Source organism: Salmo salar, chromosome ssa10 (genome assembly GCF_905237065.1).
Source record: "Salmo salar chromosome ssa10, Ssal_v3.1, whole genome shotgun sequence".
In the NCBI taxonomy this organism is placed as follows: domain Eukaryota; kingdom Metazoa; phylum Chordata; class Actinopteri; order Salmoniformes; family Salmonidae; genus Salmo; species Salmo salar.
Genome location: NC_059451.1, coordinates 9,310,224 through 9,337,106, shown reverse-complemented (window position 1 = coordinate 9,337,106; position 26,883 = coordinate 9,310,224). Strand labels below are relative to the sequence as shown.

Below are 26,883 nucleotides of genomic sequence, written 5' to 3'. Positions count from 1 at the left end.
CTGTGTTGGTGTGTGTGGACCATGATAGATCCTTAGTGATGTAGACACCAAGAAACTTGAATCTGTCGACCCGCTCCACTACATCCCCGTCGATGTGAATGTGGGCATGCTTGGCCCGACATTTCCTGTAGTCCACGATCAGCTCCTTCGTCTTGTTGAGGGAGAGGTTGTTGTCCTGGCACGACACTGCCAGGTCTCTGACCTCCTCAATATAGGCTGTCTCATCATTGTCGGTGATCAGGCCTATCACCGTTGTGTCGTCAACAAACTTAATGATGGTGTTGGAGTTGTGCGCGGCCACGCAGTCGTGGGTGAACAGGGATACAGCACGCACCCCTGAGGGGACCCATGTTGAGGATCAGTGTGGTGGATGTGTTGTTGCCTACCCTCACCACCACCCATCAGGAAGAACAGGATCCAGTTGCAGAGGTAGGTGTTCAGTCCCAGGGTCCATAGGTTAGTGATGAGTTTGGACGGCACTATGGTGTTGAACACTGAGCAGCATTCTCACATAGGTGTTCTATATGTCCAGGTGGAGTGCAATAGAGATTGCGCCACCTGTGAATCTGTTTGTGTGATATGCGAATTGGAGTGGGCCCAGGGTGTCTGGGATGATGGTGTTGATGTGAGCCGTGACCAGCCTTTCAAAGCATTTCATGGCTACTGATGTGAGTACTAAGTGGCGATAGTCATTTAGACAGGTTACCTTGGCGTTCTTGGGCACGGGGACTATGGTGGTCTGCTTGAAACATGTAGGTATTAAAGACTGGGTCAGGGAGAGGTTGAAAAAAGTTGCTAGCTGGTCAGTGAATGCATCTTGTTAATCCGAGAGCGTGATCACCTAGTTGTCCGGAACAGCTGGTGCTCTCATGAAAGGTTCAGTGTTGCTTGCCTCGAAGCGAGCATAGAAGGCATGTGGCTCATCGGGTAGGCTCTCATCAATGGGCAGCTCGCAGCTGGGTTTTCCTTTGTAATCTGTGATAGTTTGCAAGCCCTGCTGCATCCGACGAGCGTCAGTGCCAGCGTAGTAGGATTCGATCTTAGTCCTGTATTGACGCTTCGCCTATTTGATGGCTCGTCGGAGGTTGTAGAGGGATTTCTTATAAGCGTCCGGATTAGTGTCCCATTTCTTGAAAGAGACAGCTCTAGCCTTTAGCTCAATGTGGATTCTTTGCTTGTAAGCAGGAATCAGGATGATAGTATTATTTGGCAGATTTGCCAAATGGAAGGCGAGGGAGAGCTTTGCATGTGTTTCTGTGTGTGGAGTGATGGTGATCTAGAGTTTTTTTTGCATCTAGTTGCACAGGTGACATACTTGTAGAAATGAGGTAAGATGGATATCAGTTTCCCTGCATTAAAATCACCAGCCACTAGGAGCCCCCATTTTCCTATTTGCGTTTGGCCCTTTATAGCTCATTGAGTGAGGTCTTAGTGCCAGTGTCGGTTTGTGTTGGTAAATAGACAGCTATGGAAAGTATAGATACACTCTCTTGACACGTACCAACAAACGGGTGTGATCATTCTTTTGTGGTCCCTAGGGTTGCAAAGTGTTGGAAACTTTACGGTAAATTTCCGGAATATTTCCATGGGAAGTTCAGCCTTGGAATTTGGGGAATTTTGCTTAAATTCATCAAAAAAGTTATCTTATAACAGTGAACCGTTTTGTGGGATACACATGAGGCAATTCTAGGTCTTGTTGCATATTTTGGTTAAACCATCCCCAGTTCAATGGTATTGCAACCCTCTACATGCACAGTGCACTCTTCCATCACATGTACAGCTGATTCTCAAGATATTGCCACTAATGAGATGCTATTGAGCCCACACTACTACACTGTCTGAGCCAAGGACTACATGCTTTCTGGTAAGTTTTGATTACCATACTGGGTGGGGTGAATATACACTGCTCAAAAAAATTAAGGGAACACTAAAATAACACATCCTAGATCTGAATGAATGAAATAATCTTATTAAATACTTTTTTCTTTACATAGTTGAATGTGCTGACAACAAAATCACACAAAAATAATCAATGGAAATCCAATTTATCAACCCATGGAGGTCTGGATTTGGAGTCACACTCAAAATTAAAGTAATCTTAAGTAACTCTTCCAACAATCAAAACAGTGGTTTGATTTCTCTCCTGTGTGTACCACACTACAGGCTGATCCAACTTTGATGTAATGTCCTTAAAACAAGTCGAAATGAGGCTCAGTAGTGTGTGTGGCCTCCACGTGCCTGTATGACCTCCCTACAACGCCTGGGCATGCTCCTGATGAGGTGGCGGATGGTCTCCTGAGGGATCTCCTCCCAGACCTGGACTAAAGCATCCGCCAACTCCTGGACAGTCTGTGGTGCAATGTGGCGTTGGTGGATGGAGCGAGACATGATGTCCCAGATGTGCTCAATTGGATTCAAGTGGACGTTGGGCCCTCATACCACCCTCATGGAGTCTGTTTCTGACCGTTTGAGCAGACACATGCACATTTGTGGCCTGCTGGAGGTCATTTTGCAGGGCTCTGGCAGTGCTCCTCCTGCCCCTCCTTGCACAAAGGCGGAGGTAGCGGTCCTGCTGCTGGGTTGTTGCCCTCCTACGGCCTCCTCCACGTCTCCTGATGTACTGGCCTGTCTCCTGGTAGCGCCTCCATGCTCTGGACACTACGCTGACAGACACAGCAAACCTTCTTGCCACAGCTCGCATTGATGTGCCATCCTGGATGAGCTGCACTACCTGAGCCACTTGTGTGGGTTGTAGACTCCGTCTCATGCTACCACTAGAGTGAAAGCACCGCCAGCATTCAAAAGTGACCAAAACATTTGCCAGGAAGCAAAGGAACTGAGAAGTGGTCTGTGGTCACCACCTGCAGAACCACTCCTTTATTGGGCGTGTCTTGCTAATTGCCTATAATTTACACCTGTTGTCTATTCCATTTGCACAACAGCATGTGAAATTTATTGTCAATCAGTGTTGCTTCCTAAGTGGACAGTTTGATTTCACAGAAGTGTGATTGACTTGGAGTTACATTGTGTTGTTTAAGTGTTCCCTTTATATTTTTGAGCAGTATATTTTATATGACATACATCATTTTTTTGTTTAAATCATTTGTAAAGTAACAATTTCTGCTAGTTAGTTTTTGCAACCATGTAGGTTTTAGCTTGCTTGAGCCTAACTGAGGAGTGTTAATTCACCTGTTTACATACATGTTTCATTTTAAAACATGTATCTTACAAAGGAGTTGTTTAATCTAATTGCTTAACTTATTATCTGTACATGGAATTGTATTTGTTTTGTTTTTTACAATTTTTTTCTAATCTTTACAGGAGTGTCACGGGCACTATCTGATGTGTGGAGACATTTCACTGCAGCTAATGTAGAAGGAAAAGCAGTGTACATTTGCAAATACTGTGCCAAATCATATGTGAAGAATGCAACAAAGATGCAGAATCATCTGGCCAAGTGCATAAAGTTTCCTCAGCATTCACAACAAGCAACCTCTGACAAAAGTCCCTCTACTTCTATTTGAGGTGATAATGCTGAATCAGACACCTTATTGATAGCAACAGCTCATGGTCCTCCTGGAATCAGAAGTTTTTTTGACTCAATGGAGGAACGTAGTCAGAGAAATGCTGATGAATGTCTTGCTCGAGCTGTGAATGCAACTGGTTCACCTCTGATTAACTACATCATCTCCACCCCTCAACCAGCATTCTACAAGAGCACAGACACAAGGGACAACAGACACACCGGTCTCTACATTGCAGATAAGCTGAAGGCAGCCATCAATGACCTTGGACCACAGAAGGTATTTGCAGCGATGACAGACAATCCTGGGAACATGAAGGCTGCTTGGTCTAAAGTGGAGGAGTCCTTCCCTCACATCACACCCATTGGCTGTGCTGCTTATGCATTGAATCTGCTCCTCAAGGACATAATGGCACTGAAAACAATGGATACACTCTACAAGAGAGCCAAGGAAATGGTTAGGTATGTGAAGGGTCATCAAATTATATCAGTAATCTACCTCACCAAGCGAAGTGAGAAGAATAAGAGCACCACATTGAAGCTGCCCAGCAACACTCATTGGGGTGGTGTGGTCATCATGTTTGACAGTCTCCTGGAGGGGAAGGAGTCTCTCCAAGAAATGGTCATGTATGTCACAGTCTGCCGATATGGACAGCCCCATCAAGAGGATCCTCCTGGATGATGTATTCTGGGAGAAAGTGGTAAGCAGCCTGAAACTCCTGAAACCTATAGCAGTAGCCATTGCACAGATTGAGGGAGACAATGCCATCATGTCTGATGTTCACTCTGCTTGCAGATGTATGAGAAGAAATCCATACTGCTCTGCCCACTTCACTGTTGCTCCAAGCAGAGGAAACTGCAGTTCTGAAATACATCAAAAAGCGTGAAGACTTCTGCCTGAAGCCCATACATGCCGCAGCGTACATGTTGGACCCCAAGTATGCTGGCAAGAGCATCCTGTCTGGTGCAGAGATCAACAAGGCCTATGGTGTCATCACTACCGTGTCTCGCCACCTTGGCATGGATGAGGGCAAGGTTCTTGGCAGTCTAGCGAAGTACACTTCCAAGCAAGGGCTTTGGGATGGAGATGCAATATGGCAGTTGTGCCAACATATCTCATCAGCCACCTGGTGGAAGGGACTTTGTGGATCTGAGTCTCTTTCCCCTGTTTTTCCCCCTCTTTCCCCCATCATCCTCCAAATCCCACCAACATCAGCCGCCTCAGAACGCAACTGGTCCTTGTTTGGGAACACACACACCAAAGCATTCAACAGGCTGACCAATAAAAGGGTTGAAAAATTGCTATCCATCTGGCCAAATTTGAGGCTTTTTGAGCCTGTCAACGAGCCATCCCAACAAGGTTGGAAAGTGACAATGAAGATGAGGCCTCAGAGTCTGATGTTCAAGAGGTGGACATTGAGGAGGTCCAGGGAGAAGATATGGAAGCCTGAGAGGAAGACAACCAAAGCTTTAGTTTCTAGACAGATGTATGTTGAAAACGTTTTTGGGAAATGCGATGGATCATTGGGGATCATTCTGTATTCCCTTTCTTTTGTTGTTCAGTGAAATCATCCCATGTGAAGAGTCAACTCATTTAATTAAAGTTCAATTCATAACTAAATTGTTTTTTTTATTTCTATTAGAAGGATTTAATTATTTGAAATAATGTCTACTTATGATAAGGTAAAAGGTTTATGTTTCTGTCTCCATATGATATGGTAAATATATCCAATGCAAAAAACATTACATTTAAATGGTATTCATATTAAGTTGCAACTTTTTCCGTTAATTCCCATTTATTCCCGTTAATTTCCACAGAAAGTTTCCACTGAGTATTTCCCAAAAATGTGCAACCCTAGTGGTCCCTCTGCGTACGCTCAAACCAGTGTGATTTAGAATGTTTATTTAGAACGTCTAGTTTCGATTGACGCAACAGTCAGCGTTTGAGCTGGCCACACTGTTTTTTCACAGAAACATTTTCCACAAACACAGTCCTCACAAAGTTATGTCCTGATTGTGACCAGGTTATTTTTGGATGTAATGTTCAGACATTCACAATCATCCAAACCGGAAAATGTAGGCTACATTAGTCCTAGTGCTAACTTAGGAAAGATTGACATAACACATGCGTTCATATTTAGCTAACTCTCGGCTGACAGAAACCCCAATATGAATTAGCTTTTATTGAACCTTTATTTAACTGGGCAAGTCAGTTAAGAGCAAATTCTTATTTACAATGACTGCCTACCCCGGCCAAACCCGGAGGACGTTGGGCCAATTGTGCACTACCCTATTGGACTCCCAATCACGGCCAGATGTGATGCAGCCTGGTTTCGAACCAGGGACTGCAGTGACGCCTCTTGCACTGAGATGCAGTGCCTTCGGGAGACAAGAAGAGGAGACAAGATGAATTTGGTCTGTTTTGAAGGGGGTGTGTCGTCTACTTCACCTCATTATATAACACCATTGGTCTAACAGACGTTTACGTGACACCAAGAATGCATTGTATAATGTCAACAAACATGGTGCAACACATAGCTGGCAAATAGCTTAGCCTTATCTCATCGTAATCAGTACAACCTTCAAAAAAGTATTTTGCACACATCATAGGTGTCCATTAAAATCTATGCAATTATCGGAAAGTATTATTTTTCACCAGTACTGTGAATAAAACTGTTAATACTTTATGCTCCATACATACATACTGTAGTATGTACATATAGTAGAAACGACAACACGATAGAATACCTCATGAAGCTGGTTGAGAGAATGCCAAAAGTTTGCAAAGCTGTCATGAAGGCAAAGGGTGGCTACTTTGAAGAATCTAAAATAGATTTTGAGTTGTTTTAACAGTCTTTTTGGTTACTGCATGATTCCATATGTGTTATTTCATAGTTTTGATGTCTTCACTATTATTCTTCAATGTAGAAAATAGTACAAATAAAGAAAAACCCTTGAACGAGTAGGTGTGTCCAAACTTTTGACTGGTACTGTATATTTTTGATACCTCAAATAGCTAAATGATCCTTGGTATGATCATCTTAAAACAATTCCATATTTTAGCACGAGTCCAATTTGTCTGTAATGTTCCTGTATTACTTTATAGGTATCCAATTTCCCTGTATGTCCTTTGTTCCCAGATGTGCACGTGGAGGCACGGAAGCTGTCCCAGATGAGCTGCAGCTGTGTGTTTAAACCGTCAGTGTTTGGCGGCCACAGTAGCGGTAGTGGCCAGGACGAGCTGCTCATCCCCGACACGGAGGTCCAGAGACTACATGACTTGGGTAACACTCATTCATGCGGATGACACACACACACACACACACACACACACACACACACACACACACACACAGACACTCACACTAAGGTTTAATTCTAGAACCGCTAGAGAACGTTGCCTATTGCCTATTTTTGTTTCCCTTACAATAAAAACATTACAGTGTAATCCATTTGATCAACTTTATTTGTAGATTCGATTAGTAATAGAGTTATAGTAATTAATAAAGTCCAGTTACAGCTTCTTTTGACAAAGTAGAAGTTAAAAATACAATAATAATATAGCCAGCCAGGTACACAGGTGAAATGATTTGCCGTAATCCTAAACAAAAGCACCAGTGCATGAACAATTGTGAAGGATGAATTGCATTCATTAAAACCTGTTGGGGCTAGGGGGCAGTATTTTCACGGCCGGATAAAAAACGTACCCGATTTAAACTGGTTACTACTCTTGCCCAGAAATGAGAATATGCATATAATTAGTAGATTTGGATAGAAAACACTCTAAAGTTTCTAAAACTGTTTGAATGGTGTCTGTGAGTATAACAGAACTCATATGGCAGGCAAAAACCTGAGAAGATTCCATGCAGGAAGTGGCCTGTCTGACAATTTGTAGTCCTTCTGTTGCATCTCTATCGAAATTACAGCATCTGTGCTGTTACGTGACGCTTTCTAAGGCTTCCATTGGCTCTCTAAAGCCCTCAGAAAGCGGAATGACCTGTCTCCTGTCTCTGGGCAAAGTACAGCAGAAGAGTTTGTAAGTGGCCTGCCTGGGGACAGTGACACTGGAGATGCGTGGTCACAAGACTTCGCCATTTTTTAAAATGTCACTCTTTGAATGAATACAACATTGTCCGGTTGGAATATTATCGCTATTTTACGTGAAAAATAGCATAAAAAAAGATTTTAAACAGCGTTTGACAAGCTTCTAAGTACGGTAATGGAATATTTTGAATTTTTTTGTCACGAAATGCGCTCGCGCGTCACCCTTCTGATAGTGACCTGAACGCACTAACAAAACGGAGGTATTTGGATATAACTATAGATTATTTGGAACCAAAACAACATTTGTTGTTGAAGTAGAAGTCCTGGGAGTGCATTCTGACGAAGAACAGCAAAGGTAATCCAATTTTTCTAATAGTAATTCTGAGTTTAGGTTGTCCCAAACTTGGTGGGTGTCAAATAGCCGTGATGGCTGAGCTATGTACTCAGAATATTGCAAAATGTGCTTTCGCCGAAAAGCTATTTTAAAATCTGACATAGCGTTTGCATAAAGGAGTTCTGCATCTATAATTCTTAAAATAATTGTTATGTATTTTGTCAACGTTTATCATGAGTAATTTAGTAAATTCACTGGAAGTTTTCGGTGGGTATGCTAGTTCTGAACATCACATGCTAATGTAAAAAGCTGGTTTTTGATATAAATATGAACTTGATTGAACAAAACATGCATGTATTGTATAACATAATGTCCTAGGAGTGTCATCTGATGAAGATCATCAAAGGTTCGTGCTGCATTTAGCTGTGGTTTTGGTTTTTGTGACATATATGCTTGCTTTGAAAATGGCTGTGTGATTATTTTTGGCAGGGTACTCTCCTGACATAATCAAATGTTTTGCTTTCGCTGTAAAGCCTTTTTGAAATCGGACAACGTGGTTGGATTAACAAGAGTCTTATTTTTCAAATGATGTAAAATAGTCATATGTTTGAGAAATTTAAGTTATAGCATTTTTTAGGTATTTGTATTTCGCGCCACGCGATTCCACTGGCTGTTGACTAGAGTGGGATGCTAACGTCCCACTGGCCCAGAGAGGTTTTAATATTTGTGGAAATACTGTATATTCATGACAAGATATAAAAACACACATTTTTTGATTGTATCGGACACTTGCGTGCCTTTACGCATGAATCAATCTTGTCTTCTCTTTATGCTTTGTTTCCACAGTCAGCACACAGCTTCGAGGCTTTGTGTGAGCAAGCCCCACAAACAAATCGGTTGCACTGCACACAGTTTTCATGGGCCTTGTTTTGTGTGTCCCTGCTGCAGGTGTCGCATAACCTCTCTGTAGAGGTTGTGTGGCATGGTCTCTCCCAAAACAAGTCCACCCCAAAACTATCAGAACAAAATTCCTCAACATCCATGCTCTTTCCGCCGTACGCCCCGTGGGCATACAAGTGTGCAATAAATGCTTACAGTTCATCCTTAGACATGTCCCAAAATACTGTTTCCTTTTTTGTGCATATGAGCAACAGTACAATCTCTGATGCACTGCGACATCTGCATGTCACATAAGCTCATCACTCTTTTCTACCCAAACCGTGCCATCCCTCCCAGACTCCTGTCTCACCGTGGCAGTTGGGATCACCATCTCAGTTGACTCTGTTCTGGTTTTTCTGCGGCGAGACTCAGGCATCGGAGGCAGAGAATTGAAGTCAAAATCAGAATCAGATGAAGACTCTTCATCAGCAAGGTCGATTTTAAGCTCAATATCTGATCCTCCACCCGGCTCCAAATCTAAATTCTGCAGTATTCGCAATGCTGTCAAAACGTGAAAGAGAATGGTATCAACCCGCAAGGCGTGCGTTCAAATGATTAACATGAGCGCCAACGCTGATGAATAGGCATAACAGAAATTCATCATTACACTTTTGTTGTTCTAAATTAAACCAACCTCTTCACCCTCATCATTCAGGTAGGCCTAATTTAAATTTGATTGTGAAGTAACTTGCACAATTATCTCCCATTCCATCCATTTGTCATTCATTCAGTGGGCTGGCATCGTTTGCTTTGCTGGATAGAGTCAAGGATATGTTTAGCATTATTCTAAAGGCCTACTGCAACATGTAGCATGTTTTCATTTCCCTTACAATACATTTGATTAGTAATAGAGTTATAGTAAATAAAACAGTCCCATAACAGCTTATTTTTACAAAGTAAAATGTACAGTTGAAGTCGGAAGTTTACATACACCTTAGCCAAATACATTTAAACTCAGTTTTTCCCAATTCCTGACATTTAATCCTAGTAAAAGTTCCCTGTCTTAGGTCAGTTAGGATTACCATTTTCTTTTAAGAATGTGAAATGTCAGAATAATAGTAGAGAGAAAGATTTATTTCAGCTTGTATTTCTTTCATCACATTCCCTGTGGGTCATAAGTTTACATACACTGAATTAGTATTTGGTAGCATTGCCTTTAAATTGTTTAACTTGGGTCAAACGTTTCAGGTAGCCTTCCACAAGCTTCCCATAATAAGTTAGGTGAATTTTGGCCCATTCTTCCTGACAGAGCTGGTGTAACTGAGTCAGGTTTGTAGGTCTCCTTGCTCGCACAAGCTTTTTCAGTTCTGCCCACAAATTCTCTATAGGATTGAGGTCAGGGCTTTGTGATGGCCACTCCAATACCTTGACTTTGTTGTCCTTAAGCCATTTTGCCACGACTTTGGAAGTATGCTTGGGGTCAATGTCCACTTGGAAGACCCTTTTGCGACCAAGCTTTAAATTCCTGACTGATGTATTGAGATGTTGCGTCAATATATCCACATAATTGTCCTTCCTCATGATGCCATCTATATTGTTTAGTGCACCAGTCCCTCCTGCAGCAAAGCACCCCCACAATATGATGCTGCCACCCCCGTGCTTCACGGTTGGGATGGTGTTCTTCGGCTTGCAAGCCTCCCCTTTTTCCTCCAAACATAACGATGGTCATTAAGGCCAAACAGTTCTATTTTTGTTTCATCAGACCAGAGGACATTTCTCCAAAAAGTACGATCTTTGTCCCCATGTGCAGTTGCAAACCGTAGTCTGGCTTTTTTATGGCGGTTTTGGAGCTGAGACTTCTTCCTTGCTGAGCAGCCTTTCAGGTGATGTCGATATAGGACTTGTTATCGACATCACCACATTTTATACCTGTTTCTTCCAGCATCTTCACAAGGTCCTTTGCTGTTGTTCTGGGATTGATTGCACTTTTCGCACCAAAGTGCATTCATCTCTACGAGACAGAAGGCGTCTACTTCCTGAGCGGTATGACGGCTGCGTGGTCCCATGGTGTTTATACTTGCATACTATTGTTTGTACAGATGAACTTGGTACCTTCAGGCGTTTGGAAATTGCTCCGAAGGATGAGCCAGACTTTTGGGGGTGTACACTTTTTTCTGAGGTCTTGGCAGATTTCTTCTGATTTTCCCATGATGTCAAGCAAAGAGGCACTGAGTTTGAAGGTAGGCCTTGAAATACATCCACAGGTACACCTCCAATTGACTCAAATAATGTCAATTAGCCTCACAGAAGCTTCTAAAGCCATGGCATCATTTTCTGGAATTTTCCAAGCTGTTTAAAGGCACAGTCAACTTTGTGACCCACTGGAATTGTGATACAGTGAATTATAAGTGAAATAATTTTTCTGTAAACAATTGTTGGAAAAATTACTTATGTCATGCACAAAGTAGATGTACTAACTGACTTGCAAAAACTATAGTTTGTTAGCAATACATTTGTGAAGTGGTTGAAAAACATTTAATGACTCCAACCTAAGTGTATGTAAACTTCCGACTTCAACTGTAAAAGAGAATGGTATCAACTCCCAAGGCGCGCTGTCAAATGATTTGCTGCTGATAAATAGGCATAACACAAACTCATCATTACACGATTGTCTTTCTAATTAAATCAACCTCTTCACTCTCCTTATCATTCAGTTAGGCCTAATAAATTCAATTGTGAAGTATCGCCCATTCATCCATTTGTTTTTCTTTTTTTTTTTTTTTTTACCTTTATTTAACTAGGCAAGTCAGTTAAGAACAAATTCTTATTTTCAATGATGGCCTAGGAACAGTGCCTTGTAACTGGCTTGTTCAGGGGCAGAACAACAGATATTTACCTTGTCACCTCGGGGATTCAGTGAAGAGAGTATGACGCATTAGCTTCTGATTGGCTGGGCCTGGGTGGGTGGGTCTGGCTTCGAAGTGGGTGGGCCCATTCCCTCCTAGGCCCACCCATGGCTGCACTCCTGCCCAGTTATGTGAAATCTATAGATTACGGCCTAATTAATTTCAATTAACTGATTTCCTAATATGAACTGTAACTCAGTAAAATCTTTGTTGCACATTGCGTTTATATTTTTGATGAGTGTAAAATGGCTCTTAATACCTTTCTGTTTGTGATTTCTAAATCCTGACAAATGAGCAGTGTAAAATACAAACAGGACAATTCAGGGAAGGAGAAGGACATTTTTTGGAGGGCATTTTTATTTTATTTGCAAAATCAAACGTCAGTGGTCATTGGCCTATGGCGGATCTAATGTCAATGGCGAGAACCGGTTTATTGAGATTTACTGGGATTTCCCGCCCAAACCCACTCCCTTTTTCTGGGATAAATAATTGTGAGAAACCAGTTAACTATAATAAATTATTTCTATGAACAGCGTGACGTGAAATGGAACTATGCAATGTCTAAATCTGTATTCATACAGCCTTCTCTGCTCTGCTATCTGCATTATTAATAATAAACGCTCAGGGTAGGGGTGTGTGTGTTATTGTAGCCTACCGTATATACTTACACAAAGTCACCATGAATTCAAAGCTCACTCATTGTTTATGCTGAAACTGTACACATGACCTTGAAATGCAGTTAATACGGTTACAAAATTGGCTCCAACTTTTGAGCTACCGGTAAGCCTCAATCGTGTGTGATTGCGGCCTGAGTATCCCATTGGTTCCTGCATGATCCCCCTCTTTGAGCACGCCATCTTCATGCTTGTGTGACACTTTTGATTTTCTGGATTTCCCCTGATTGTCTATACGATTAAAATGTGGGTCCAAAGGGAAATAAAACTATTATCTGAGTTTTCTGGGGGCGGAGGACACTGTCTACCTGTGTCCTAGCTAGCTACTGTTGTCATCCCCGACTCATCTTCTGTGGGGTTTATCGACGGTTGGCATCCAACGTTACGGTGCATTACCGCCACCTACTGTACTGGAGCACCCCCGCCTCCCTCTGTGTACTTAAAAATGGACCAATAGAAGTATAAAGAGGGATTCCTGCAGATGTAGGAATGCCCACATACAGTAACGCTCCGAATTGTGAGACGCAATTACACCCTTCTCATAGGTCTACCTTCTTTTATTAATTAAAACAAATGCCGTCTGTGGCAAAGCTTTACAAAAATGAATGCCAACGAGGCCGCATGCAAAACCGAGCCGCTGAAAATCCAGTCAAGAAATGTAGCCTGTTTGAACCAACAAACAACCGGTCACGATCGCCACAATCTAGGCCACCTCCGTGGAGGCCGAGAGTGCTTTCTCAGCCTGTGCTTTTTGAGAGCCCACTTCAGCAGAACACTTTTTAGTTGAGCAGGTGCGGTCTATAGCCTATGCAAATTGTTTTGTTTGTTTGTTTGCTACAGGGTAGGGCTACCAGGTTATTTTACATAACCTATAGCCTAAGTTTGTGTGTAGAATGTTATTTTGCGTTTGGCTGGTCTTGAGAATCAGTCAGCTACAATTACGGTTAGGCCTACTTACACATAGTTAGGCTTACTCTGTTTCTGACCAAGTCTGTTTTTCATGTTGAAAATAAAAGTCATAATGGAAAAGAATAATGGCTGGGTCTTCACTTGTTTATTGAATTTTTTATATAGTCAATGTTTGTGTAACCAAGAGCTCACATTCCACTTATTTTATGCTGTGACTAAATACATTTTTTGAACAAAACCTTCAGAGATGATCATATACTTTATTGCTAGAAAAGTGTGGTAATAAGTAAATTGTTAGCTTTTATGTGTAGCGGAAAATCAAATATGTTCCCTCTGACAAAATCACCACAGTAACCAAAGTAAAAACAGCCACAACCTTCCCAAATTCTCCCGATAGCAATGAACAAGGAGAGAGAAAAGGACCAAGCTGCATCGTTCAGTCAAAGCTAGGCTACAGCAAATGTAATTTTCACTAGACCGTATTAACCCCATTATATTTTAAGAGTCAGCCAACAATGCTTCATATTCCTGTTAAAACTAGGCTACATCAACAAAATAGTGTGGTGACTTTGAGAGCACTTTGAGTTGGTTAAATTGCGACAAATACAACAAGAAATCGTTAGATGAATGTGTATATTTCTCCATTTACAGTGGTATAATCATGTCAGATTTTTTTTCACTGGTCTTCCGGTTTGAACGGGAATAGCGGGAGACTCATTTAACTAACACTCGCGCATCAGTGTTGTATTTTATGATGACATTTATTTTATCACCCATTTTGTTTGGCAGGTCACAAGGAAGTGATGTTCATCCATACGTACTACAGCCATCTCATGGAGATCCAGTCTAGGATGGAGCAGGACACTTCTCCAGTAGACCGGAGTGAAAACACAGGGTCTGGTTTCCTTACACCTCCAATTTGACATAGTAGAGAATGTATTCCAATACAATGAATGACCATGCTTTGACATAATTATGGTCAACTTTTCAGAACCTCAAGATCTTTTGGGGAATTAAAATGCTACACCTACATACAGTATGGAGAATACAAAGTGAATACATTATTGGATTATATCTGAATACAATCTTTATCAACTAGAAAAATGTAAAACATTTTTACACTTTATACTTCAGGTAGTCTGATCTTAATCGGATAAGATCTGACTTTGGTTGCCAACAAGCTCACATGAAAGGAAAGGCCTAAAGGTTACATCTACTCTATGATTGCTCCCCGCAGTGTCCTCCCTGGTCGCATGGCCACTGCAGTCATCTCAGCCACGGTTCGAGACCCCTTCAAGGCCCAGAACATCCCAGTGGCCATCCACTATACTTTGTCCTCCTCGCACGTGGTAAGATCAATGGCTGCATCCCAAATGGCACCCTATTTATTTTATAGTGCACCCTATTACCTTTATAGTCCTATGTGCCCATGTCAAAATTACTGCTCTATAGGGAATAGGGTGCCATTTGGGACATACACATTACTATATATGAAGGGGATAATGCCCACTGCTACACACTAGACTACTGCCTGCATCCTGATTCATACTATAGGGCCAACCTGAACCATAGAGTACTTACTGGATTGGATATTTTCATTTCACATTGTCCTTTCCAGCTCTGCTCCAGCAACTATGGTGATAAGTAACCAGGCCAGCCAGTGCGGCTTGGCTTGGTTCGGCTCAGTAGTGTGAAAAGGGTATACATGTATGGGTGTGTAGTGTAACGTTGATGTGTATATATTGTGTCTAGTGGGTGGTTCTCCTCCTACAATTTGATTCTCAAGTACCCCAGAATCTTTGGGTTTCACTAACAAATGGTGCAATTCAAACCAATCATGGTCATTTTTACAGTGGTTGGAGGTGGTTGGGAACAGGGTGAAGTAATGGTTGAAAGAAACATAACGTTGTTATAGAAACTCTACAATACAGTACGTGTCATTGATTTGACATCTATTCACAAAGTAAAGAGTTGGCCCAGGTCTTTCTAGTAAGTTCCCTGGCCCGATTCCGTGTTGCTTTTGGCGCGTCCTGTCAAAGGGTGCGAGGAGAGAGACTGAGAGAGTAAGAGGGTGAGAAACATCTGTTTCTTGTTCTAGGTGGAGTATTCGCAGCGAGTCACGCCTGTTTGCGTGTTTTGGAATTTCACCCTAATGTAAGTATGACCACACAGTGCAGCTAAGTCAGACGTCCCTCGAGTACATGTCAGTAGCGATAAGTCATAGCATAACGTTGCGTAGTGTTTGTATGTATGTATGTGTGTGTGCGTGCGTGTTTGTGTCATATTGATTTCTGGGTTTTTGTGCCACAGGACTGGGAATTCCAACGGCTGGTCCAGCGAAGGTTGCAGGGTGACTCACACGGGCTCTGATGTCACTTCCTGCTATTGTAACCACACCACCAACTTCGCCGTCCTGATGAATTACATGGAGTCCAAGGTAATGAATAGCATGGTCGTTCCACCAATTATGTGCCATTTGAGTAGTGTAACTTGGTGAGGAAAAAAAATAAATATTTTAACATTCTGTCATAAAGAGTACGTTCAACTATAAAAAAAAACATGTTTTACCATCTCAAGAGGTTAAATAAAAAATAGTGCGTAACTGCCAAATAAAATAACAGGGTTGACCGTAACAATATTGACCGTAACAGTGTTGACGATTTAATCTTAAATCAGCCATAAATCCCCTTTTGACAGGCAGAATGGAAGCTTGTTGTGTGAATCAGGGAAGGGCAATTGAATGCAAGCTTCACAATATTTTTGTTATTGTTAAAACATTTCTAGCCTGTCGATTTATGGGTAACAGGGTTGATGTGTTACGCTCAACCCACTCAGTTTTCCACCACAAAACACCAGAAAATTGTCAAAAAGAGTAGAACCAGCTCACCTGCTTTTACACTGTGATTTGACTACTAGATGTTCAATGTTTCTTTAGAAAAAATATATTTTAAAAGGAACAGCTTCAGTTCAGTTTATGTAACAGGGTTGCCTTTTTTTTGCTCTCTTGAAATTAATCCCTAATCACGTCAAATACACTGAACAAAAATAAAACGTAACATGTAAAGTGTTGGTCCCATGTTTCATGAGCTGAAATAAAAAATCCCAGAAATGTTTCATACGTACAAGAAAGCTTATTTCTCTCAAATTTTGTTTATATCCTTGTTAGTGAGCATTTCTCCTTTGCCAAAATAATCCATCCACCTGACAGGTGTGGTATATCAAGAAGCTGGTTAAACAGCATGATCGTTACACAGTTGCACCTTGTGCTGGGTACAATAAAAGGCCACTTTAAAATGTGCTGTTTTGTCACACAACACAATGCCACAGATGTTAGAAGTTTTGAGAGAGCATGCAATTGGCATGCTGACTGCAGGAATGTCCACCAGAGCTGTTGCCAGATAATTGAATGTTCATTTTAATATCATAAACTGCCTCCAATATCGTGTTAGGGAATTTGGCTGTACGTCCAAGCGGCCTCAAAACCACAAACCACGTGTAGCCACGCCAGCCCAGGACCTCCATATCCGGCTTCTTCACTTGTGGAATTGTCTGAGGGTGGGTGGAGAGGGGCTGCTGATGAGTATTTCTCTCTGTAATAAAGCCCTTTTGTGGGGAAAAACTAATTCTGATTGGCTGGGCCTGGCTCCCCAGTGGGTGGGCCTGGCTGCCAAGTTGGTGGACCTATGCCCTCCCAGGCCCACCCATGGCTGCACCCCTGCCCAGTCATGTGAAATTCATAGATTAGGCACTAATGCATTTTTTAAAATTGACTGATTTCAAAATATGAATTGTAACTCTGGAAAATCTTTGAAATTGTTGCGTGTTGCATTTATATTTTTGTTCAGTATAAATAATAATCTTCAGAAATGACTTTGTCAAAGCAACAACATACAGTACCAGTCAAAAGTTTGGACACACCTACTCATTCAAAGGTCTTTCTTTCTTTTTACTATTTTCTACATTGTAGAATAATAGTGAAGACATCATAACTATGAAATAACACATATGGAATCATGTAGTAAACAAAAAACTGTTAAACACATCAAAACATATTTTATATTTGAGATTCTTCAAAGTAGCCACCCTTTTCCTTGATGAGAGCTGTGCACACTTTGTGGTGGTGGTATGTTTCGGTTCTGATAGCTCATCAAAGAATTGTGTACACATGCACACACACGCATGCATGCACGCACAACTCCAGCAACTGGTGGATTTGTAGCCAGGCCAGCGTAGTTCAGCTCTGCTCTGCTTAGTAGGGTATTATTGTTGTGTCAAGTATTCCTCAAATCAAGCTCATCTAAAGTCAGTCACTTGCACTTATTGCCATCAGACTGTTGCAAACTCGTATTGTGCCACATTGCCCAGTAGATGTCACTGTTAGTATGGAGAACCATAGGCCTCAGCCCATGTAGGAGTTAATCAGATATAATATAGACTTGTTCCTAGTGATCAGTACTCAGTTGATGATAACAAAACTTATCTGTTGACTGTGTTTTCACTGGCTTGTCCTACTGTGTGTATGCGTGTGTATGCTTTTCTCCCTTTCCCCAGTGGACTCAGGAGGAGGAGGATATTTTGACGAAGCTGACGTTTATTGGCTCTGGGGCCTCTCTGTGCGCGCTGGTGGTGACCTTGATGCTGTTCACCGTGCTGGAGTGAGTGTTTTATTAGCCAGTCACCTAGCTGATACTTTTAAAAAAACACCACCACTGTGAAACTGGGAAGAATTTGAGCCAACATGGCCTCATTGGAGACATTCGGTCTCTCTAACTTAGCTTCACCCTCCAAAGCCAGCATGGCCCATTTCTTAGTCAGCACTCACTGGAATATGATATTTTAGCCATGCAAAAGCAAACAACAACATTTACTTAAAGACAGTAAGAGAAAACAAACATTGTAAGCAAGCCCCTTTAAAAGCAATCCATCAGTAGCTACATTCACAATTAAACCTGATTTAACAGCAGAACTTCTCAACAGTAAGTTGCCACATCCAGAGTTGGAGCTTCTAACTCCATTTGAATTTATTAAATTCAGGAGATTCATTGAAGACATTTCTCATTATTTCCAATGAAGAGTTGTCTGAATTGAAATGGAATCGACCACAACCCTGGTCAAACCAGCCAACAACATACCATTGGCACCCTCATAGATATCATCCTAACCAACTTGCCCTCTAAATACACCTCTGCTGTTTTCAACCAAGATCTCAGCGATCACTGCCTCATTGCCTGCATCCGTAATGGGTCAGCGGTCAAACGACCTCCACTCATCACTGTCAAACGCTCCCTGAAACACTTCAGCGAGCAAGCCTTTCTAATCGACCTGGCCCGGGTATCCTGGAAGGATATTGACCTCATCCCGTCAGTAGAGGATTCCTGGTTATTTTTTAAAAATGCCTTCCTCACCATCTTAAATAAGCATGCCCCATTCAAGAAATTTAGAACCAGGAACAGATATAGCCCTTGGTTCTCTCCAGACCTGACTGCCCTTAACCAACACAAAAACATCCTGTGGCGTTCTGCATTAGCATCGAACAGCCCCCGTGATATGCAACTTTTCAGGGAAGTTAGAAACCAATATACACAGGCAGTTAGAAAAGCCAAGGCTAGCTTTTTCAAGCAGAAATGTGCTTCCTGCAACACAAACTCAAAAAAGTTCTGGGACACTGTAAAGTCCATGGAGAATAAGAACACCTCCTCCCAGCTGCCACTGCACTGAGGATAGGAAACTCTGTCACCACCGATAAATCTACTATAATTGAGAATTTCAATAAGCATTTTTCTACGGCTGGTCTTGCTTTCCACCTGGCTACCCCTACCGCGGTCAACAGCACTGCACACCCCACAGCTACTCGCCCAAGCCTTCCCCATTTCTCCTTCTCCCAAATCCAGTCAGCTGATGTTCTGAAAGAGCTGCAAAATCTGGACCCCTACAAATCAGCCGGGCTAGACAATCTGGACCCTTTCTTTCAAAACACTTCTGCCGAAATTGTTGCAACCCCTATTACTAGCCTGTTCAACTTCTCTTTCGTGTCATCTGAGATTCCCAAAGATTGGAAAGCAGCTGCGGTCATCCCCCTCTTCAAAGGGGAGGACACTATTGACCCAAACTGCTACAGACCTATATCTATCCTACCCTGCCTTTCTAAGGTCTTCGAAAGCCAAGTCAACAAACAGATTACCGACCATTTCGAATCCCACCGCATCTTCTCCGCTATGCAATCTGGTTTCAGAGCTGGTCATGGGTGCACCTCAGCCACGCTCAAGGTCCTAAATGATATCGTAACCGCCATCGATAAGAAACACTACCATGCTGCCGTATTCATTGATCTGGCCAAGGCTTTCGATCACCACATCCTCATCGTCAGACTCAATAGCCTTGGTTTCTGAAATGATTGCCTCGTCTGGTTCACCAACTACTTCTCTGATAGAGTTCAATGTGTCAAATCGGATGGCCTGTTGTCCGGGCCTCTGGAAGTCTCTATGGGGGTGCCACAGGGTTCAATTCTTGGGCCAACTATTTTCTCTGTATACATAAATGGTGTCGCTCTTGCTGCTGGTGAGTCTCTGATCCACCTCTACGTAGACAACACCATTCTGTATACTTCTGGCCCTTCTTTGGACACTGTGTTAACAGCCCTCCAGACGAGCTTCAATGCCATACAACTCTCCTTCCGTGGCCTCCAACTGCTCTTAAATACAAGTAAAACTAAATGCATGCTCTCCTTCCAGACTCACATCAAACATCTCCAATCCAAAATTAAATCTAGAATTGGCTTCCTATTTCACAACAAAGCATCCTTCACTCATGCTGCCAAACATATCCTCGTAAAATTGACCATCCTACCAATCCTCGACTTCGGCGATGTCATTTACAAAATAGCCTCCAATACCCTACTCAATAAACTGGATGCAGTCTATCACAGTGCCATCCGTTTTGTCACCAAAGGCCCATATACTACCCACCACTGCGACCTGTACGCTCTTGTTGGCTGGCCCTCGCTTCATACTCGTCACAAACCCACTGGCTCCAGGTCATCTACAAGACCGTGCTAGGTAAAGTCCCCACTTATCTCAGCTCACTGGTCACCATAGCAGCACTCACCTGTAGCACGCGCTCCAGCAGGTATATCTCTCTGGTCACCCCCAAAGCCAATTCCTCCTTTGGCCGTCTCTCCTTCCAGTTCTCTGCTGCCAATGACTGGAACGAACTACAGAAATCTCTGAAACTGGAAACACTTATCTCCCTCACTAGCTTTAAGCAACAGCTGTCAGAGCAGCTCACAGATCACTGCACCTGTACATAGCCCATCTATAATTTAGCCCAAACAACTACCTCTTCCCCTACTGTATTTATTTATTTTGCTCCTTTTCACCCCATTATTTCTATTTCTACTTTGCACTTTCTTCCACTACAAATCTACCATTCCAGTGTTTTACTTGCTATATTGTATTTACTTCGCCACCATGGCCTTTTTTGCCTTTACCTTCCTTATCTCACCTCATTTGCTCACATTGTATATATACTTATTTTTATACTGTATTATTGACTGTATGTTTGTTTTACTCCATGTGTAACTCTGTGTTGCCGTATGTGTCGAACTGCTTTGCTTTATCTTGGCCAGGTCGCAACTCTAAATGAGAACTTGTTCTCAACTTGCCTACCTGGTTAAATAAAGGTGAAATAAATAAAAAATAAAAAAATACCGATACATAGAGTGATTGTATCTCTATGATTCCAATGGTATGTTGTTGGCTGGTTTGACCAGGGTTGGGGTCGATTCCATTTCAATGTCATTTGTTTCAGTAAAATTGTCATGATCTCAAGGACTTTGGCCCTTCTAGTAATTATATTTCTATGGTCGGAATCCTGCTTAGTCATCACTGATGCTCTGTTTTAGAAGTATTTAACAGTGCTAATCTAGTTATTAGTAGTGTCTGTGTGTGAGAACACACTGAAGGTTTATGGTGGCATTAAAGGGCAGCAAATGAACTCATCAATGGAGATCCAAATCAGCATGGGAATCGGAATAGCCAATTGGTCAATCGGCTGGGGTTGGGAATCGCGGGAATAGGCGACTTGACAAGGAGATTTATGAGCCAGTCACACCTAAACCATCCCAGACACACCCGATGGCACACAGATGAAAACAAGAGATGGCTGGTTATTCGCCACTACTTCATTTGAATAACAACAAAATGACAGACCCATACTTGGTTTGCTATAAAGCTGAGGATGGGGTTGGAGAAATCACAGAGTGAGCCTTTAAAGCCATTCTATTGCTGCTATTACTCTCTTTCTCAGACATTTTGAAAGTACATTTGAAATGTGTAATTATTGCAAAGATACTTGATTGGGCTTTTATTGTTCGGCCGTCCTGTTAAATATAAATGTTTTCAACACTAAATCTTTTGATTTTGTCCAGCATTCCCAAATCGGACAGGACGTCTATCCACAGGAACCTGTTCATTGCGCTAACCTGTGCCCAGATTGTCCTTCTCTGCAGTGGCTCAGCTGTCAACAACAAGGTAGGCTAACCATCTTGGCTAACTGTGGGGCAAAATAATGAACTTTACAGTTAGTTAGCTACGGCACCTCTCTTTGCTAGGAAACCGCTACCTCTGAAACGGATAGGGTGGATCCACATTTTGTGACGTATCCTCTTACAAAGTGTATTGGTCTGCCGTGTTGTTTATCTGACCCTTGACCCTGTCAGGTGGCCTGCACCCTGGTGGCGGCCCTGCTGCACCTTTTCTTCATGGCTGCCTTCAGCTGGATGCTGGTGGAAGGACTGCTTCTCTGGAGCAAAGTGGTGGCGGTCAACCTGATCGAGGACCAACACATGAAGTACTACTACCTCATTGGCTGGGGTATGACACAGAAGAACAAGATAGAAGAAGATTTTTCTTATTAGTCCATTGAGCAACAGAGATTTGTCTTTTCCATATCCCATTCTCCCCAGTAGACATACTGTACACATACACTGTACATATACTGTACAGTCAGGTCATAATTATTGGTACCCTTGATAAATATGAGCAAAAAAGACTGTATAAAATAAATTATACAAATACTGAGCTATATTGTATGGGGAAATTATATTATTTTATACTAATACAATTTCTCTGAGAAATATATATTTATTTCCAGATGCTTCCTATCCTTCATCTGCTGTTATGGACTGCCCTCTTCAGTTCAAACCACAGGTTTTCAATGGGGTTCAAGTCCGGAGACTGAATGTTGATTTTGTGGTAAATTAACCATTTCCTTGTGGATTTTGATTAATACTTGGGGTTATTGTCTTGCTGGAAAATCCACTTGTGGCCATGTGTCAGCCTCCTGGCAGAGACAACCAGGTGTTTGGCTAAAATATCCTTGAATTGAAGAGGGCAGTCCATAAGAGCAGACAAAGGATATCAAGGATCTGAAAGATTCTGTATGGAGGAATAGTCTAAGATCCCTCCCAACGTGTTCTCCAATCTCATGAAAACATCTCTGTCATTATCCTCGCAGGGGGAGGGTGCTGGAGTATTAAAAACGGGTGCAAATAATTTTGAACCCCATCGTTTGAGATTTTACTTGTTAAACAAAATATATTTCTCTGAGCAATTGTAATAGTTTAAAATAATATCATTTCCCATTTGTTTTAGCATACAATATAGCTCAGTATTTGTATTATTTATTTTATAGAGCAAATAATTATGTACCTGACTGTACATACACAAACACACACATACAGTACATATACACACACACTCATGAAGTACTGATCTCTCTTGCTCTAGCTCTCATTCCCTCCCTCCCTCCCTCCCTCCCTCCCTCCCTCCCTCCCTCCCTCCCTCCCTCCCTCCCTCCCTCCCTCCCTCCCTCCCTCCCTCCCTCCCTCCCTCCCTCCCTCCCTACCAGGTCTGCCAGTGCTGATAGTCACAATTACCCTGGCCTCTGCCTCAGGGAAGTACTCTGCTGATGGCCACTGTTGGCTCAGTGTGCAGAACGGGGTCATCTGGGGCTTCGCAGGTCCTGTCATTTTCATAATTATGGTGAGAACACATGTACACACACAATACTTTTTCGCTCGCATTGCATTGTCTGAAAGCATTGAAAATACACTGAAAACATCCCAAATACATAATCTATACAGCTAAAATCTACAATGCCATGTAAAAACAATTTGACATTAAGGTTAAATAAATTGTTCTTTCTCAATTTACCTAATTTTGCTAACCGTTACATTAGACAAAATCAAGAGGTCATCATGAAAAATCTTGAATTACAGCTCACTTTGAGAAAATCCTGCGAGTTAATAACACGATTGAATGTTTTTATCGTTTGCCAGCCCTAATTATTACCCCCCAAAAAATTCTACTCATTTAACTCTAACAGATGACAAAACAATGTCTTAGATAGAGTAGGCCTTCTGAATACAAACAGTACCTCTCACATGACTTGCATGTTCTAACCAATTATGTACTGCATTTACACTGTTGAAATGTATGTGAATATATTGTATGTCTCTGTCTAACCGACAGTGTATGTGTGTCCTCTCATCAGGTGAACATCATGGTTCTGATGCGGGTGGTGGTCATCACCATCTCCACAGCCAAGAGGAGGTCCATCATGCTGGCAATGGATAGCAGTCCTGTGGAGCAGGCCTACGAGCAGATCAGGTATGCACCACACAGGGGCGTAATTTCATTACAGTTACTGCCACTGGAATGGACTACTACTAGGTGGTAGACAATACTAATGTAGTTGTTCTATGTCTTTGCAGAAGTTCCATGGTTTGAGGTTGGTTTTGTAATCTGGTTAGAATTAGTTTTTAACATTGTGCATAAAGCCAGCAGGTATAATACTTTATTACTTGTTATAAGCATGTATGAGGCATTATAATCTCTTATACAAATAACTATCTATATAATGACTATGCATTTTTTTTGTCTTACAAAACATTATGGACATCTGCTCTTTCCATGACATGGACTGACCAGGTGAATCCAGTTGAAACCTATAATCCCTTATTGATGTCACTTGTTAAATCCACTTCAATCAGTGTAGATGAAGGGGAGGAGACAATTGAAACATGGATTGTGTATGTGTGCCATTCACAAGGTGAATGGGCAAGACAAAAGATTTAAGTGCCTTTGAACGGGGTATGGTAGTAGGTTCAAGGCGCTCAACAGTTTCCCGTGTGTATCAAGAACAAGGACATCCAGCCAACTTGACACAATAGTGGGAAGCATTGAAGTCAAAATGGACCAGCATCCCTGTGGAACGCTTTCGACACCTTGTAGAGTCCAATTCCCTGACGAATTGAGGCAGTTCTGAGGGCAAAAGGGGGGTGGGGGTGCAACTCAATATTAGCAAGGTGTTCCTAATGCTTGATATACTCAGTGTACATATTAACTGCATTGCAAGATATTAACTACACTGCAAGAGGTGAGGTAGAGTAAAGTGTATGGTGTGTTGGTATTTTTTCCTTTGTTGTTTCCTTTACCCTTTGTATAGGTGTGTGAAATTTGAGTGTAATTATTCATTCACTGAAGTGCTGTTTACAATCTATCAGTGGAAATCATTTCAACGTGTAAATGTTTTTCCTGCAACTCAGCTGCGCTGGTCACAATAACAACTCTGTGGAGGAGGAATATCAATGTTGGTGTTGAGCGTCAGCCGGCCAGCCCGATGGCAGCCTGAGTGGAAACTTAAACACATTCCTCCGCTGAATAAACTAGAGCCCTCGCCAGCCCCACAGCTGGTGCGGTTTAGCGGTCACCTGAAATGGAAGGTAATTTCATCCTAAACAGAATTAGGGAGCGATTTAGTGTGGAAATTGTCACAATATGAGACTAACCAGCCGCCCCTGTTGTGCTTGGGTCGACCCTCCTGCCAACCTGCCCTATTTGGCCTAGTGGGGAGCCAACCACGTCCAACCAAGCCCATAGCGTTGCGCACTGATCCGATCCAGAATGGACGGGGAGTTTCAGTGTGAGGTGCCTGGATTGGGTGGGTAATGGGGAAACTGTCTACTAGCATGGTGCCCAGTCCTTCAATTTGTGTCGATTGGCTTGTGGTTGCTTTCTCTCAGGGCTGCAGTGAAAGCGGTGCTGGTGCTACTGCCAATCCTGGGCCTGACCTGGCTCTGTGGCGTCCTGGTGCCCTTCTCCATAGTCATGGCCTACATCTTCATCTTTCTCAACTCACTGCAGGTACTGGCCACATACTTTCACTTATCTAAAAAAAACGTATCACTCTCTGTTATTTTTATTTTTTCACCCATTCTGTCTCTTTGTGTTCTCTCTCTTCCTCTCACTCTTTCATTCATTCTTTGTCTTTCTGTTGTTCTCTTTCTCTCTCTTCCTCTCCCTCAATTCGATGTTATAGACGTATGACCGTATTCGGATGTGTAGATTATTTTCTATAGGCCTATTTCAATGGAGGCCTACCCAGTAGAGGGACTACAGATTTGTAGATGTTGATTGGAGAATTAACAAGGATTGCAAGACCACTAACCACCAATAGAGATGGAAGTGGCTCAAGTTTCAGTTGAGACCGTTGTTCTTTGAAAGGCCTCTGGTTTTGCTGTGAGTGAATGGGGTGCTGTATTAGAACCAAGCTCAGAGCTTAAAAAAGGGGCACAATCAGTATTTGTGGTAAATACGTTTTTTTAGGGACTCTCATTTTACCATAAACATCCCCATCGTTTTTTTGTTTTTTTTAATGGGAAAGCATTTTACTATTATGAATTCTCGTGATTCTGTTATTCTGACTCTGAAAGAGAGCAACAAGCTCTCAAGGTTTCAGTTTGTGTTTGTTGGAGACAAGGTTGACTTTGACAGGAAATGAGTAGCACTCTGCTTGTGTTAAACAGGTGCTTCTGTTTTTCAGTGAAAGTTACAAAATGGTTTCATGAGCTACTACAGAATTTACAAGCTGGCATCTTGATTGTCAATTGTGTTAATGTTTAAATGTGTTCTTTTTTCAGCTATAAAAAACATGTTTTTGTTCTTTTATTTAAGTCTTTTATTTACAGTGAACAATTTACATCATTTCAGTCAAATTTACCACATCGTGTCATGTTTTTGATATTGGATTCAGTAGTCATGTAAATAAAATATTTCTTTAAACAGTGAAATAAGGTATTTTTCTAATTACATTTCATAAATATGACACATACAACATTCTGAAAACATGAATACGTATTTTCTTATGTTTTATCTCAGCAGTGTACCCAGGAGTTAGCCTACATTTTACTTCCGACCCATAATTAACATCAACTTGAGAAATATCGGTTTTCACATGAAAACATTAATTCCAGTGTAACTTAATTATCTTGCTTGCCTGTGAAAATAGGACAGAGGGAGGGAGAATAATGTAATGCTCAGAATGGGTCTACCCTGGTGTGCACTACTCACACTACTCACATCCTGTTTGGCAATTTGTAGTCATCTTTAATCAGTTGTATCTTTAATTGAGCCGTATATTTAACAAGAAATCAATAGAGATTTAGCCCGAGTCAGATCATTAAGAAAGCCCTCTCTCTTTCTAACTATAAATAGTTATGTTTCTCCCACATCTAATTACATTTTTTATCATAACAATAATTAATGCAGGCTATCT

The 26,883-nt window shown here is 41.8% G+C and overlaps 1 protein-coding gene across 2 annotated transcripts in view; it reads left to right on the top strand.

Moving 5' to 3' along the window:
- LOC106613480 (adhesion G-protein coupled receptor D2) overlaps positions 1–26,883 on the top strand; it is a 167,014-nt gene that overhangs the window by 27,073 nt on the left and 113,058 nt on the right. For both annotated transcript variants that reach the window (XM_045687280.1, XM_014215752.2), the window contains exons 10-20: positions 6,664–6,807; positions 14,059–14,164; positions 14,507–14,618; positions 15,368–15,423; positions 15,580–15,706; positions 17,821–17,924; positions 21,695–21,797; positions 21,986–22,139; positions 23,176–23,309; positions 23,821–23,936; positions 25,352–25,472. In XM_045687280.1, coding sequence (XP_045543236.1) covers positions 6,664–6,807; positions 14,059–14,164; positions 14,507–14,618; positions 15,368–15,423; positions 15,580–15,706; positions 17,821–17,924; positions 21,695–21,797; positions 21,986–22,139; positions 23,176–23,309; positions 23,821–23,936; positions 25,352–25,472 — 1,277 coding nt within the window. The remainder of the gene's footprint in view (positions 1–6,663; positions 6,808–14,058; positions 14,165–14,506; positions 14,619–15,367; positions 15,424–15,579; positions 15,707–17,820; positions 17,925–21,694; positions 21,798–21,985; positions 22,140–23,175; positions 23,310–23,820; positions 23,937–25,351; positions 25,473–26,883) is intronic.